This window comes from Diaphorina citri, unplaced genomic scaffold (assembly GCF_000475195.1).
Source record: "Diaphorina citri unplaced genomic scaffold, Diaci psyllid genome assembly version 1.1 scaffold368, whole genome shotgun sequence".
Lineage (NCBI taxonomy): Eukaryota > Metazoa > Arthropoda > Insecta > Hemiptera > Psyllidae > Diaphorina > Diaphorina citri.
Window position 1 is genome coordinate 124,856 of NW_007377803.1, and position 16,253 is coordinate 141,108.

Below are 16,253 nucleotides of genomic sequence, written 5' to 3' on the forward strand. Positions count from 1 at the left end.
TCGAACAACGAGTACAATTTTTTGTCGATGGTGGGATTCGAAGCCGGGACCTTCTACATGGCAGTCAAGCGCCTTACCACTGGACCAACCGTGCCCCGAGAGTAAACTAGAGTAAATGCCGGACACACCATCTACCCCATATGTCTAAACCGCTGCCATTCCTTCTGCACATCCTTGTTTATCCTCATGGTTTCGTTCTGGCCCATGGCGTGTCGCATCGCCCACTTCTGCATTATCTCTCCCACCACGTCATGAGCCATCTTGCGTTTCCGTTCCACCATCGGCATCGTTGGCGCCTCCGTTGAGGTTGTCAACGTCGTCACCTATAACATCGAATCAATCGAATGCGTAAACTTGTCACCTATAACCTATAACATCGAATGTATAAGCTGTCAAACAATTTTGACTTGGTGGGGCGGAGCACTACCGCGCTCTTTACTGCCCGCCACTCACGCTTAAAACGTTTGACAAACATGCGGTTTCACAGATCTAGGATTGTCAGACGACCTAAACGTGGCGGACAAAAAGCTTGAGACCTATGTTTCTCAAACGGTCTTACAGACCTAGGTCTGTGAGACTACAGTATGTCAGACGGTCTTACAGACCTAGGTCTTGAGCTTTTTCCGCCACACAGGTCTAAACGGTCTGACAGACTTAGGTCTGTGAGACTACAGTATGTCAGATGGTCTTAGCGTGAGTTGCAGGCATAAAGCAGAGTCTACACTAGGTACTTATGTTGGAAACGTCACGTGTGGTACGACAGTGCTCCCTAAATGTGGATATCAACAGTTTCTTAATGGATGTCCACAGTTTCCCAATGGATATCAACTGTCTACAGTCCACATTTAGGAATCATTGTCCAACAACACTATTATCCGAAATGTCATACGTGGGGACCCTGTTTAAAGTCTGGTCCTGCTTAAAGTGTGGACCCTGCTTAAAATTGTGTGTTGTGTCGATTTTATGAGCTCAGATTGGACAAAGCCTTTTTTGGGCTTGATCATAGATGTATGATTTGGGTTCATCATTGATCATAGAGGCTTGGATAAAAAAAGAAAGGAACAAACATAAATCTACGGATAATACATAATGTCATGTAAAAAACCCAGTCATTTCTCATTTTGGAAAATTTGGACCGATTGCAATACTTTCTCATTACTAGTATTAACTGTAGTCATAGAAAGTAATATTACCTTGCGGCGGATCTTTCTTAACATGCGTCGGACGGTTTCGGACACGCCTGCCCCGTCCGCCTGGGTCGCATTGACACGCTTCCTCTTGATGATAAGCTTACGAGGCGTGATGAAAGTGTCTTTGGCGATGATGGTGCTGAGCATGCCCTTGGCGCGCAGGTATATGTTATGCAGGCCGCTCATGTGCTTCCATAGACCTGCAAGAAAAGGTTTTTCTAGGAGATTTGAGTCTCTTCTAAGGCTAGCAACTCACTATCAGGTAGATCAAGTGCGCCCATTAGGTTTACTTGATAGTGTGTGTGCTCATCAGGTAGACCTGACAGTCGGACCTGATCAGGTGTACCTGTTAGGTCTACCTGATAATGAATGTCTGGCACAAGAGATTTGATAGAGAGAACTGTGACTGCCAAGGTCTTATCGTCCCAAAAGCGAAGAGCGAAGGAAAACAGGATAGAAGAAAGCCTGCCGTTCCGAGAACAAACCTCTGTTCACGATGAAATCCGCCCCGTGCGGGTATGGAACCCACGACCTAGTGCTTAAAAAGTAGACGAACCTCCAAGTTAGCTCGGTTGGCAGGGGCAGAGGTTAAACCTCACTGTATAACTTCTTAGGTTTTTAGAGACGTGGGTTTCGTCCTCCATTCGGCGATAAGCTATCGGCCTCCTCACATTAACCTCACCCAACCCGAATGAGGCCGGGAAAAGTCTACAGCAAGCGATTGACCAGATTGCCATCAACCGACGCATTTACTCACCGAAGTCACCGCTGAATGCAGTTACTCACCGATGAATGTGATGGATTTGATGTTACTCACCGATGAATGTGATGGATTTGATGTTACTCACCGATGAATGTGGTGGATTTGATGTTACTCACCGATGAATGTGATGGATTTGATGTTACTCACGATGAATGTGATGGATTTGATGTTACTCACCGATGAATGTGATGGATTTGATTGAGCAAATAGGACACGTAAACACACTGATGAAGTTGTCTCCATGTAGTTGATTCCTGTACCGTTGCAAGCGCCTCAATTGCATCCTGGATAGCGTAGTGCTAGATCCGTGTATCTTAATAAAGGATACGACGCGCTCCAACGCGTCTTGTACTTTGACTATCATCTTGTTGAGGAGTTCGTCAGAGTCTACGCATGCGTCGAGAGAGTCCATGATCTCTTGCTCCGTTCGCGTCGTGCGCCGCATGGGACAGTGGCTACGGAAAGGGTTAAAAGTAAAGGATATGTCGTGTTTTATTACGCATTGTGGTTACTTAATGGGTTAAAACGTTAAAAGTAAGGTTTCTTTTTCTAAGTGACGTTTTCTTGAATCAGTCCGTGGGCTAACGTCATAAAAGCTGCATTAAATTTCTTCAGAAGAAGCCCAAAATTTGCCTGTGGCATGGAACTAGGGTAATACTATGGGAAACTTTAGGAAGTGATAAGTAACATGAAAATCATTTAAAATACCACTTGGTGGCTCATTTTTCCAATACGGTTCCCACCGTATATTTTTCCCCACAATATCATACTGTGATGCTGGCAATAGAATGGGGCCTACCATAATCTAAGTATTATTGTGACGGATTTTAATAATATGGCCCGTAATAAAATGTCCAATTGTCCATAATACAATTATTTCCAAACAATAAAATAGACAAAAAAGTGTACCTAGGTAGATAATAACAAGCTGGGTCCGTCCCTCCGGGAATTTTTTAGCCCGTAGTTTATTCGATCGTGGTTAAAGAATACCTATGTACCTACCTAATTTGTTTAATATTCAGTTTATTATCATTCTTGATTTGATTTTACTTTCATGTATTGATTTAAAATCAAGACTAGAGCCCGTTCTCCCTTTATTTCCAATATAATGTTTAAGGCACCCATCCATTTATTGGCCTTGCTCGGCGTAGCTTAACATAGATGACGCTAAAACCGGTCTTAAATGATCGACTGAATGTTATCTAAAACTTTCTCGCTTTGAGTTCATAGGTCGTCGCGACAAATTTCGAGATCAGAGCTCATTTGTGTGAGAAAATGTGAAGAAACTTTCTCGCTTTGAGTTCATAGGTCGTCGCGACAAATTTCAAGATCAGAGCTCATTTGTGTGAGAAAATGTGGAAAATTCTCGCTTTGAGTTACTTAACCTAGGTGACGCTAAAACCGGTCTTAAATTAACGACTGAAGTGTTATCTAAAACTTTCTCGCTTTGAGTTCATAGGTCGTCGCGATTTCGAGATCAGAGCTCATTTGTGTGAGAAAATGTGAAAAAAATCCCCCAAAAACCAGTTTTTTTGGTTTTTTGGCTTTATGGTTTAACAAAATTTGCACCACCATTTTCGTGTTCCTGGTAAAAAGACCTTTAATTTGATATATAGGTCGACTAGGTTTGGATAAGTCAAAATTTGCACCACCATTTTCGTGATCCTGGTAAAAAGACCTTTAATTTGATATATAGGTCGACCAGGTTTGGATAAGTCCCTTCTACGGGGACAGACAGACAGACCGAGCGAGAGACCGACCGAGCGAGCGAGCGAGTGACAGACACCGAAGCGAATACAATAGTCCGTCCCTTATACCTTTTTATTACTATTGTAATAATAAAGGAAAGGGACTAAAAACTGAACACAGCTAAGCAAATAAAAATCCCTACTGTGGGGTTTCCGGAATGAACTCTTTTTTTCCCCCTTCCCACGCAATTGACGCAATCATGTGAGAGGGAGAGAAAAAAAGCAAACAGAAATATGAGAAATAACGCTCTGTGTGTAATAAACAATGGCAAACAACTAATTAGTAGAGGGCAAAAAATAAATAAAAAGCGTAAAAAAAAGGTTTGAACAAATAACAGACGTAGGTGTAGACAGAAAATGATGGAGTAGATGTAGTCTCTCTCCCTCTCTCTCTGTCTCTCTCTCTCTCTCTCTTTAATTTCGCCACTTCCTCTTTCTCTACCTCCCTCTCTCCCTCTTTTTTCTTCATTTCCCTCCTTCCCTTATGTATCTTGATCTTTTTCCTATCCTCTATTCCTTCTCCTCTTCCTCTTCTTCTTCCTCCTCCTGCTCATTCTCTTTATCCTTCTTCTTCACCGAGAGAGTGTAAAGTATCCTCGAAATCTCAATTTCACACGTCTCCCTCCCCTCAATCTCTTCTATGGTTAACCTGTATCCAATATCCCCTCCCTTCATAATATAGATCTTCTGTACCCAATATGACTCCCACCCCTCCTTCTCTTTCCAGCCCCCTCCCTCCCTAACCTTCCTCCTATCATCAAATCTCTCCTTTATCCAATAGGTATAGAAACCCCCCCACCACCACCCCGGGGGGTTCCGAGATTAACAAAGGTGTTCCCGTTGGGAATTGGAAACACTGTCCGAAAAGTCCTTTGCCCCCGACCCCAACCCACTTGATCCCTTCTGATAACCAACACCCCCCCCCCTTGACTCGTCTTAACCGTGTCCAATTTACCCCCAACTTTCGTTCCCAAACAACCCCCTTCTGTTCAATTTACCCCTAGCTTTTGTTCCTATAACCTTCTTCTGTTCAATTTGCCATTTTGCCTCAACCTACCGTCAGCACAAACCTTCTCCTGTCCAATTTGTCCCTCACCTAACCCTATTTGTACTCTTTTCATCATTGGCAATGGCAACCTTTATTAATCCTACTTCGTCCGCTTTTGTCCGTTGCCGTTGTAAAGTGTGTTCAAATTTGTCAGCATGCATGTAAAGGATTTGATTTGTGTTTTTGTCCAATCACCGTCACCTCCCCTTTTCGGCCAAAATCAGCCGATTAAGCTCCCGATTTCCATTATACCAAAAAAAGGCCAAAAGGCAACAACGATATTATTAAGAATCAGGAAATTTGGAATAAAGGCCCGTTCCCACTTGTGGTGAGTTTCATACGATTTATTCCCGAATGTCCTGTGGGCAATTTAATTTAAATGAGTGTTCCCACCATACACGACACGATTTTTTTTCCCGAACGACACAAAATGTTCTTGTACTTAGACAATGAAATTTAAATGAGTGTTCCCATTACACGACACGATGGGAATGAGCCTTTGACCCTGAAAAAGACAAGTGGGAAAAGGCCTTTCACCCTGAAAAAGAAACGAAAAACCTCTTACCTTGGCGGGAACACGTTCAAATATTTGTTCTCCATCTCAAGCAGCAGCAATCGATCAGCCGTCAGGTTGACTCTGGCGCTGACTCGGCCCCGCATCAGCATTGCACAATACCAGGTCATTAGGAACAAAGCGACCTTGGCGTGCATTTCAGCATTTCTCCTCGTGCGACCCGAAATCCATGAATATAAAGGAACGCTCAACCTTGAATAATGAAAGGGTAATGTCCTTGAAGACGGATGAAGGTTGAAGTCCCATGAAGATAGGCTCTAAAATTTAGAAATTCTAATTCATTCCTCCGAGAAGGTTCTGGTTGTTCTGGAATCTGGACTTCTGGTAGCCTTCAATGTTTGGTGAAACGGTTTACAATAATCGAGGTTTTTGGATGTTCTCAAACGTTTCTCTATTGCTAGTTCGGGTTTGCACTGTTTGGAGCTTAATTTTACTGATTCTTTTAAATTAGTTGTTAGTTAGGGCCTATATTTCATTGTTCATGTAAAACTTTACTCCCTGTTAATTAACCACGGGTCACAAGTTCTTCACAGAAAGATTTACAAGAGAACGGGAAGAAAAACAACGGTACTGGGTTACAACTCTAAAAGTCAAACCACGACTCAATTCGATTTATCAAGTTAACCACAAGGATCATTTCCTATTTCCTACGCCAACCACGTACGAACTCCCCCAGTATTCAATAGTCTACAGTTCTATGTATACAGTACGTATGAATCAATTACACGGAACAAAACGGCGAGCGTTTTTCACGTCATTTCAAAGGCAAATCACGACTCTCCTTTGTATTCATGACGCCTCATGGACGTCAAACAAGCATTTGCATTCGTCCCGACCATCCATCCAAGGACATTTCAATGCAATCCGTTTACCCGTGTCTAGCAGTCCTTGGGGAATAGTTTTGAGGAAAAGTTGTTCGGGAATTATTTATCCCGGAGGATTGTTTAACATTGGCGACTAAATGTCACGAACCGGGGTAGCGCAGGGTGCAAGGCTAGGTCCTCTCATTAGAAGTCGTATTGTTCTGCATTCTGCAATCAGAAATGAAGTTCAATTGTGTACAGATGATGAATGGTTTGAATATAATGGTTCAGGTTGTTCCGTATGCCTGGATAAACCTTATGCCTATTCAACCCTGTTGAATATTAAAACGCAGATACTCGTGAATAACGGAATACCTCGGTTGCATTTCCGTTACTCTCTCTCTCTCTAGGTCTTTTTTTTCTATTTTTCTTCTTCCTCCTACATTTCTCTCTCATTCTCTCCTACATTTCTTTTCTACCTTCTCTTCCCTTTCTCTCCTATTCCCTCATCTTCTTCTCTCTCCTCTCTTTTCCTCATTCCCCTCTTTTCAAAACATTTGAAATTGTTCAGGAATCAGCACAGCAAAAATTGAAATGTATCGTAGAATGGAATGTTTCATAAATTGTCTGTCAATCTTGCCGTTGTTCTTGTTTTTAATCTTTTGGAAACTATTGGTTTGGTGGCTTCACAATATTTTGAAGAAAGTTCACAATATTTTGAAATCCATTGGTAAGTTTGGTGGCAGTTCTTGCGTTATACATATGCTGTCATTTACTTACCGAAGTTCATGTATTATTATCTTTTTCAAGAGTGGTGGCACACTTTCTTCAAATCTTTCCAACTTTATGATTGCTTTTTTGGCATTGACCCTGTTCTACAAATGTCAAAATTGTGAGCTTTGTGAGCAAGTTCCTAAAGCTTAACTGCACTTGTCTTACTAAAGCTATAATTTTCTCTTTCTTGTATCTGTCTCTATCTATTTCTCTCCTTCTTCTGTCTTACTCCACATCATTTCTTCTCTCTCTCTCTCCCTCTCTGTCTCTCTCTCTCTTTAATTTCGCCCCTAGAGAAATAGATAGTCTCTATCTATTTCTCTCCTTCTTCTGTCTTACTCCACATCATTTCTTCTCTCTCGCTCATCCTCTTTTCTTTTTATCCAGTTCAATTCCCTCTTCTTTCTTCTCCTCCATCTTCTTCTACTCCTTCTTCTTCTTATTTCTCTCCCTCTCCTATGCTCTCTTCTCTCCCTCTTTCCCTTTCCTCTTCTCTTCCACTCTCTCTATTCTCCATGTCTTTATATCTCTCCTATTGTTGTTGGCATAATTGTGTTGAGAGTTCTAATGTTTTTGTCGTTGTCCTCACCATGGATTCCCAACAGATTCATGAAAAACCAGACATATCCACTAATACGACTCACAGAGAAGGTGGAATTATAATCCACGGACCATCTGGTGATTCCTGTGCCCTGAATCACCAAAGTATGGCAAGTATTTACAATGCCATATTTCGATATGATTCGTCCAAATTCAAAATTCTGCTTTTGCATTGGCTATTACACTTGTAAGATACTTTTTCATACTTTGGTGATTTAGGGCACTGGGAATATTTCAAGTGGTCCTCAAAATCGATTGCTAGATCGTATACTCGTATTATTTCTCTCCCTTTAAGTTCTTTTCAAAATATTTCAATCATCCATGGGGGAAAAAAAAATCTGATAAGGAAAATATAGCTTGGATTGTAGCGCGTCTGCCTGCTGCCTAGTAACTCCTCCTTCTACATACATATCGGCACAATGAGACCTCAACAGGGAACTGTAATCCCTCTTTCAAATCCACTGAAAAAAAGTTGTCCGCGGTTCATGCCCAAGTTGGGAACCCCTACTTTCCAACTCCAAACGGGGTGGAATTTATATTTTCCAGTTGACTTCATCTTACTAGCTTACTTACTCGACGAGGAGTTTATAGTTTATACCCAGGTTTGGAATGCTGAGAGATGTGCTGAATGGAAGAACTTTTGAACAAATGAAGGAGGACGCCCAAGATCGAGAAAAGTGGAGAACGTCGTGTTGAAACCTGTCTTAGGACAGATCTACATCTATATACCCAGGATTACAATGTCAATGCTAAAGTCCTGAACACTCTCGATGGAAAATAGACTAGAGGAGAAGAGGAATAATAACTTTTTTTTTACTAAAGTTATATATAAAAATGGATACTTACGAGCTATGAACTACCTTGCAGGTATAACTTAAGTAACTTTTATATATAACTTAAGTAAAAAAGTATTTACAAAGGATGTCAAAATTTAATAAATTAATTAATAATGAGGAATAATAAACCAAGGCAAGTGAAGGAGTAGAAAATAAACAAGGTAAAGGTAATGATAATGATAATAATGATTTGGACAAGGCTAGATACTTGGCTTCCACACAAAAAGAGTCAAATGCATGGTTACAAGCTCTCCCATCACGGCCTGGCCTGTTGGTACCCTTTTGGACAACAACACTTTCCATATCTCTCTTGCTCTTCGTCTGGGAAGTCTTCTGTGCTCACCTCACACATGTGTCTGCGGAGAGCATCTGTCTGTTGGTACAGACGGCTTGTCTTGTGTAAAAAGTGCTGAAGGCGAAGAAGGGGAAGAAACAAAGATGAGTGATTCACCCCCCTTTTGTGGAAGAAAGAGACAGAGGGAGAAGGAGATGGGGGAAAAATACAAAGTGAACGATGATGGAAAACAAGTTCGAGTCAAATTTGAAAACTAGAGAGAGAGGGGAAGAGGGAGAGAGAGAGAGAGAGAGAGAGAGAGAGAGAGAGAGAGAGAGAGAAAGAACTCTATTATTGGGTTATTTCCCCTGATGTAGGCTGTTGGAATGCCATATTATAGTGTCGAGCTTCCCGATATAGAGTTCAATATTAGACTGCCGGAACCCAGTCACCAGATTAGGCTGCTGGCACCCTAGTTTTTTCTCATTGTGCATTCTGAGGCTTAGATGTTGGAGCAAACAGTCCTAAAGCATGTGTTGAGCTTCTACGAATCCACGGAAGATAAAATTCCTTGCCTCGAGTCGGATTGAACCCACTCCTTCCTGTTTACCAGGCGACCGCTCAGTCACCGAGGCAGGCATAATTGTGAGCTTTGGCTTTTTAGCATAATGGCTTTGACCTTTAAATCCACGATGAGCTTCAATACAGCTTCTGATAAAGCTCATGCTAATACAGTATTGAATAATTATGCATTTTGTAAAATAATCGGGTGCAGTGGACATTGACTGGCGGGAAATTATGGTAATTTTTAATTCACCCAAATCCAATAATTGAAAGGTTTTGTAAAAAAAGGCCAACTTTAAAGTCTTAAACGAGAACCCCTACTTGTGATGCATCATATCAAAGGTCTTAAAGAACGTATAGAACTTTGGTACAAATTTGAGCTCAAGCCGACAAACAGGGCCGGAGTTATGGTACAAGAAATGGGAAATAGGGGAAGCACAAGAAATGGGAAATTCATATTTTGGATTGGTGATTTGTGCTTCAAATAGGTCCCACTGACCACTGATGGTTCATAACGAAATTCAGGCCCAAAAATGAAATTTAGACTTTCGGCCCTGATGGCCTCCGGGGGTGAAAATCGATGTTTAATGAAAATATGGTCCTCTTCGAATATAGCGCCTTCGAATCGAATTGAGCGCCACAGGCGAATAACCCTTTATGTGCCTAATTTTGCCACTAAACTGATATTCTCGCCTCTAGGGTGGGTTTTAACACAATGTTCTAGTCCAGGGGTTTCCAACTTCCATGTGTATGCGGGCCACATGCTACATTGGGAGGTACTTTGCGGGCCACATATGTATAGAAGGGAGTATTGTAGGAATCCCCCTCCCCCCCAACTTTTCAGTAATGCGGTACGAACGAATTTTGAGCGCCACAGGCGAAATTTTTCAAAAAGTATTCTCCTAATTGTAGCTGATCACTAAAGTTTCCATGACTCAATTTAGGTAAGTTTGTACAAATCTCAAAAAGCTTCGCGGGCCACAAAAATGGTGTGGCGGGCCACATGTGGCCCGCGGGGCGCCAGTTGGAAACCCCTGTTCTAGTCTGTATCGTGTATCTGTATGTCACAGACAGGGCCGACACTAGCCTACCCGGGCCCTGGGGACAACTTCTAGAATCGGCCCCTCTATAGGAAGGAAAGTAATGTAATCGGATCAAATTATTTTCGATGGTGAGTTTTTAGTGCCAAAATACGTTTTGAGGTCCCTAGTTTACAAACAAAAATACAAGGGGTGGGTTTCAAACACTTTAGCCATTAACAGCCCTGTTCTTTTTCTTCACCTTTTCCCGTGTTCAGACGGGGTCAGCGTTTTTCGTCAGCCTCTCAATCAGCCCTAGGGTGATTGCTTTGGGCTGACATTTGGTTTTGGCTACAAAATTTTTACGAGTGGATGACCTTCGTACTCAACATTTACAATTTCTTTAGCAAGGGAAATTTCAGACTAGTATATCCTCCTTGTTTAAAGCACCCCAGCCAGACTACACTGGTCTACTCCCAGTTTAATCTCCCCCAGACAGACTTTAACAGCCCTGTTAAGCCTATACGAATCAAATAAAACTTGACGGGCCTTCTAGGGCAGAAACATAGTCGTAAAATCCAACCTCTGTCGTTTTAGCTAAGTTAGATCCTTGTATTATATTCCGTTTTTGAGAAAATGCTGATCCGGCCCCCTAGGGACAAATGTCCCCAGATAAGTCCCCCCTGGACTTCGGCCCTAGTCTCAGGTTTATGTTGTTTTGTCCAATTTCGCCTGCGGTTTGTGGACGAGATTTAAAAGCGAATGATTTCCCACACAAATGCATCATTTATTTGCAAACTGTGAATGCGGTGTGACATTATTGAAAATAAATTATTAACACGATGAGATGTGACGTGACGTATTGAATTTTGTGATGGAGATGTATATAGAATTTACTATTTTATTGTTATTATTGGTGGTGTACATTTTTTTTTTTTTTTTTTTTTTTTTTTTTTTAAAAGGGGGTGAACAATATAAAGAGAATATGAAGAAGACCTCTGAAGTGAAGAAAAAGAGTTGAAGAAAGAGAGATGAATAGAAGAATGCCAAGAAGAGGAAAATGTGTATAAGGAAGACATAGATGTCTTAAAATAAAACAATAATATCTAATAACAAGAAGTAGCAGTAGCAGCAGAAAGAGATAAAAGATTAGGAGTATATAGAGCAGGAAAAGGAGAAGGACAAGAAAGAGAAGGAAGGGGAAAAGAAGAAGAAGAAGAAGAAAAAAAATAGGAGCTGGAAGAGGAGAAGAAGGAAGAGAGGCTGAAAGTGATGAAACGAAGAATGAGAAGGATAAGAATGAAGACGGCGAAGACAAAGAGGAAGAAGGACCAGAGGAAATCTATTGTTCGTGTGAAAACTCCCAGTCGATGTGCTAGAAAAAGAACAACAACAGCAAAGACAACAACAAAAACAAGAGCAACAACAACAACAACAAATCAGCGCCCCTCGCATACCGTTCACATTCCTTGACGAAATTCCTCTCGGAAAATTTTATTCGTGAAAAGGTAAAGTTATCTTCTGCAAAAGATTTCGGGAGATTTTGATAAAAACAATCGAGTTCTAGAGACATTAATGTGAGGAAGGGGGAAATCCGGGGACACTTTGGTGATGTTGATAAATGAGCTGAGTTTGAGAAGGAGGAACCCAAGAATACAGAGTTTTATCGATGCCTGATAAAAGGAGAATTTACAATCAGAATTATTTTCTAGTTATCAGAATAAAATTTGCAAAAGAGTAGACGGAACTTTTAGAGAAAAATCGAAGAAACAAACAAACAATAATGGAACAGAATCGAATGGAATGAAAGAATGACTGAACACAATATACGAGAAAAAGCCAATTTTTCGGTATTTTGGGACTACCAAAAAATTGAGTAAGAGTTCAACTTAAAAAAAAAAAAAACTAATTTTATCTCGTCTTTTTCCCCATCTAAATTTCAATCAGTACCTACTTGAAAATTTTCAAATCTACAATCAAATCTACAATATTGAAGGACTTGAACACCACAAACGAATTTCTCTGAATGTGTAAGGGAGCCCTCAGCCTTACGGTATTATTTTCGAATTGTTTAAAATCCAAGGTGTGTTTTATTAATGTGATTCTACAAGCTCCAAGTCCTTCATTGTTTAAGGAGATGAAATTAAGACTTCGCAGAGAGCAGGGCCGTCCGTTCACAGCCTCAAAAGGCCCCCGGGGCTTCAACAAAACGGGCCCCGTCCAAGCAACAACTTTTTACAAACCCAGCCCTGTTAACTTGGAGTGTAACGTGTCTGCCTTGTAAGAGCTAGGTCGCGGGTTGGATGCCCGTCCGGGGCGTATTTTATTCTCGGGGCTGACTTCCTCTTTTCGCTTCTGGGACGATAAGAGCAGTTACAGTTCCCTCTATCAAACCTCTTACTTACTGCCATGGATAGCTCAGGTGGTATATGGCCTCTTCTACGTGGTCGAGCCGTCACGTCACCAGATATTTCTGTCTGACCTTCCTTGATACAGTTCCCTCTATCAAACCTCTTTTGTTTGCGGGTCGGGCACACTTGAGCACCTCGATTCGGGACAAAAAGGACTGGCTGAACCCTTCCTTCTTAACGGCCCTGACAGAGAGTGTTGAAAAAGGCAAACACTCGAACAATAGCGACAATCCCGCTCGGGAAACTTGCGTCAGATTCTTGTAAAGGATTTTATGAATGAGTTTTGAATTGTGAAGAGGACCTTTGGAATGAGATGGTATTTTTGGAAAGGCCTTTTGAGTTTGAATTGTTGTAAGGGCTTTTTGAATTCGTGAAAAGGCCTCGTGATTCTTGATTCTTGTGAATGAGCTATAAGTCAATCGATTTTTGAATACATTTGGTTTCCTCGTTATGATTATGATAAGACGAAACTGTTCCACAACAAGACTGTATTATCTCTCAAGACACAAGTCAAGTTTCATACTTGGTTTGTTCCAAGTTTCTATTATGTGTATTATTAATTAGGGATTTTGGATGCCCGTTGCACTCAACCTTTGTCATTTCTTTAGCAAGGGAAATTTCGGGCTGGTATGATCCATGTTAAAAGTCCCCCAGTCAGACTACTAACCTTACTACAATGCGTCGAAATACTGCTCTGTCGTCAGTGTCACTTGACGTAATATGCCACCTTTAGAATACGAATTACGCACAGTAGAGCAAAAGACTGTCACAATTGATAATAGTGTCACAATAATAGTTTCTCAACGGCTATATTAGACTGAAGTCATACCTCGAGAACAATGCTTGAGAATGCTTCAGTGTGAGTCAGGGAATGTAAACTGAACTGGAAGCTTGGTGTCTGTCATTGAAGAGCCCACTTTCGGTAAAGACCAAGCAACAAATTTGATTCGAAAAGACTCTAGTACCCAGTTGAAGTTTTCAAAGACAATTTGACGCTTTCGAAGGGGATTTGAAGCGTTATAGTTGTTATGTTGTTGTTGTAGCGGCTTTAGCTTTCGCCGAATGGCGATAGCAGAATAAGGAAAAGATGTCTTTTTGCGTCTGCTATACACCGGGGTGATGGTCTCTAGCTCTAGCCATGTTAAATTGGCTGGCTCGTCCTGAACCGCAGTCAACCATCGTGAGGACTTGTGCTTGGTCTTTAAAAGCAGAGAGAACCCTTTGAGGAACTGCCAGCTTGCTAGGCTGGTTAGGGTTATAGTTGTTATTGATGATGTTTGGTGTAGCTGCACCGAGGGGGGTTGATGGTCTCTAGTCAAGATTACTTGGCCCGTCCCGAACCGCAGTCAACCATCATGAGGACCTATGCTTTTCCTACATGATAAATGAGGATCATGAGGACCTATGCTTTTCCTACCCTTTGTAACTCTCAAAGTCTAAATTTTCTCCGAGAAGCAATGTGATGTGTCCCTACTCCTGTTTCATTTTTCCTACACCTGTATTGTCAAACCTATTGGCTAACACTATCACAGTGTCAAGAGTAATAGTAATAATAATGAGAAGTTTATTCATCACAATTAATTCACTAGTAAAGGCTAGTATTAACAGTAAAGGCTTCATCTAGTGTTAGGGCTGCCACAGTGTTTGGTTAACTGGCTTCAGTGTTTGGTTGACTAGGTGGCAGAGCACCATGTGGTGTTTGCTGGTGCTGGCAGTCTTGTTCGTATGCCAAGTAAGTAATAGGTTATGCCAAGTAAGTAGGTAATGCCAATTAAGTGGCTAATATTCTATGCCAAGTAAGGGACTAATAGATAGTTTATGCCAAGAAGTGACTAGGTAATAACTTATGCCAAGTAGGTAAGGGTCTAATACATATTAGCGGTAGGAAAGTCATTGTGTACCAAAATGTTGAAAGAAACCTCGTTTTTGTAAGTTGGAATGTAAATTCTCAGATGAGAAGTTGGTAAGGATAAAATTAGGAACAGCTTAACTCCAGAAACACAAAAAGTCCCCACACTGAGAAAAAAAAAAAAAAAAAAAAAAAAAAAAAAAAAAAAAGGGGGAAAGGGTAACTGCTGAGGTCTTATCGTCCCGAAAGCGAAGAGAGGAGGAAGACAAGATAGGAGAAAGCCAGCCGTTCCGAGAACGAACCTTATCCTTTGAGGATAAAATCCGCCCTGGGCGGGAATCGAACTTACAATCGGCCTAGCGCTTACAAGGTAGACGCGCTCCCAACCAAGCTAACAATTGCAACATATAGGTACAAGAAGAAGGAGATTGGTGGTGACGTGTAGTGGTCAAGACGCTCGCCTGGTGGGTAATCAGGAGGGCGTGGGTTCAATACCAGCCAAGAATTTTTTTTTAAAGATGAGTGTTTCACTGCTGTTTTTATTTTTCATGCAACATTAGACTTCTGTGTCCTCCCTTCAGTAGGTAAATAAAGAATACGGTTGATAAGTTAAGATCCCTCACCCTCAGTTTAGTAAACATCACACTTCCTTCCTTCAATAAACACTTCCACGATCAGTACAATAAGACCTTAGCAGTTACAGTTCCCTCTATCAAACCTCTTAAAAAAGAAAAAAAAACACACACAGTTCTTCCATATTTCACAGAGCGACGCCTACAGGTTCGTCTGTCAGAAATGCGCCAAGGACAACCTCATGCAAGGTTTCGACAACGAGGAGGACTTTATCAAACACTCCGACTGGCATATCCAGCAAAACGAAAACGCCAAGGAGCAGCTCATTGAAGACGCTCGACGGCAACAAGAAGAGGACGACCTCCGGCCGAAACTGTTCCACTGTCACCACTGTACGTTCATCAAAAGTTTCAACAGTAGCGCGGAGTTCATCGCCCATATTGACAGCGAACATAAGCACACGACGATCGAAGAAAACCCGGACTTTATCCCGCAGGGGAAACTCAAGATGAAGGGCTACACGAACGCCCCCCTGGGAATTCCGCCCGAGATGGCGAATTTGGCGGCCGAGAACATGATGGGCCCGGGGTATGTCGGTGGCGGTGGCGGTTATGGCGGCGCTTTTGACGGTGTTATTCCGCCGGGGTGGGGAGGTGGCAGGTAGACATGGACGGTCCGACTTTAACGTCCTTCCGTGTTGAAAATCCCGGGTTCGATTCCTGTCTTCGTTGTACTGGAGGTGGTGGTATTTGGGGTTTTCCCGCGGCTTGGGGAAGCGCAGCAACGGAGTTGGTGAAAAAGTTTCAAAAAGACTGGAACTCATATTTATGGCTTTTGTGTTCTGAGAGGTACCTTCAAAGGATCTTGATTCAGCAATGGATGAGTAATTAGAAAGGAACGTTATGCAAAGAAGTAGGTATATCTCAATACTAATAACTAATAACAAATATCATAACAGAAGTCTTGTTAATCTTGTTATTCGAGATTTAGCTCAATTCACATCAAGTGAAGACGTGAAGGGGCTACAAAGAATTTCTTTGTAGTTTGTAAATTCCCAGCCTTATGCTGACCACATGTGACGATGAAATCTTGTACATTGCAATCACAAATAAACGCCCCACAGGCATCAAAATGTCACTTTTTGTTACAAATATATACATATTTATATCATTTTCTTATTAAATTTATCTACATTTAAAATGATAAATTTAGTAACTCTGAGAGACA

The 16,253-nt window shown here is 41.5% G+C and overlaps 2 protein-coding genes across 2 annotated transcripts; one reads left to right on the plus strand and one right to left on the minus strand.

Annotated features, from left to right (window-relative positions):
* Positions 1-95: 95 nt before the first annotated feature.
* LOC103508107 lies at positions 96-13,450 on the minus strand. The gene is made up of 5 exons (XM_008472642.3): positions 13,272-13,450; positions 5,315-6,354; positions 2,131-2,408; positions 1,194-1,390; positions 96-323 (listed from the first exon to the last, which is right to left on the minus strand). The coding sequence occupies exons 2-5, from the start codon at positions 5,458-5,460 to the stop codon at positions 132-134; spliced, it is 813 nt and encodes a 270-aa protein (XP_008470864.1). The 5' UTR covers positions 5,461-6,354; positions 13,272-13,450; the 3' UTR covers positions 96-131.
* Positions 13,451-14,185: 735 nt separating this feature from the next.
* Positions 14,186-16,181, plus strand: LOC103508106. The gene is made up of 2 exons (XM_008472641.3): positions 14,186-14,336; positions 15,220-16,181. Exons 1-2 carry the CDS (start codon positions 14,295-14,297, stop codon positions 15,688-15,690), a joined length of 513 nt encoding a protein of 170 aa, XP_008470863.1. The 5' UTR covers positions 14,186-14,294; the 3' UTR covers positions 15,691-16,181.
* Positions 16,182-16,253: the final 72 nt, after the last annotated feature.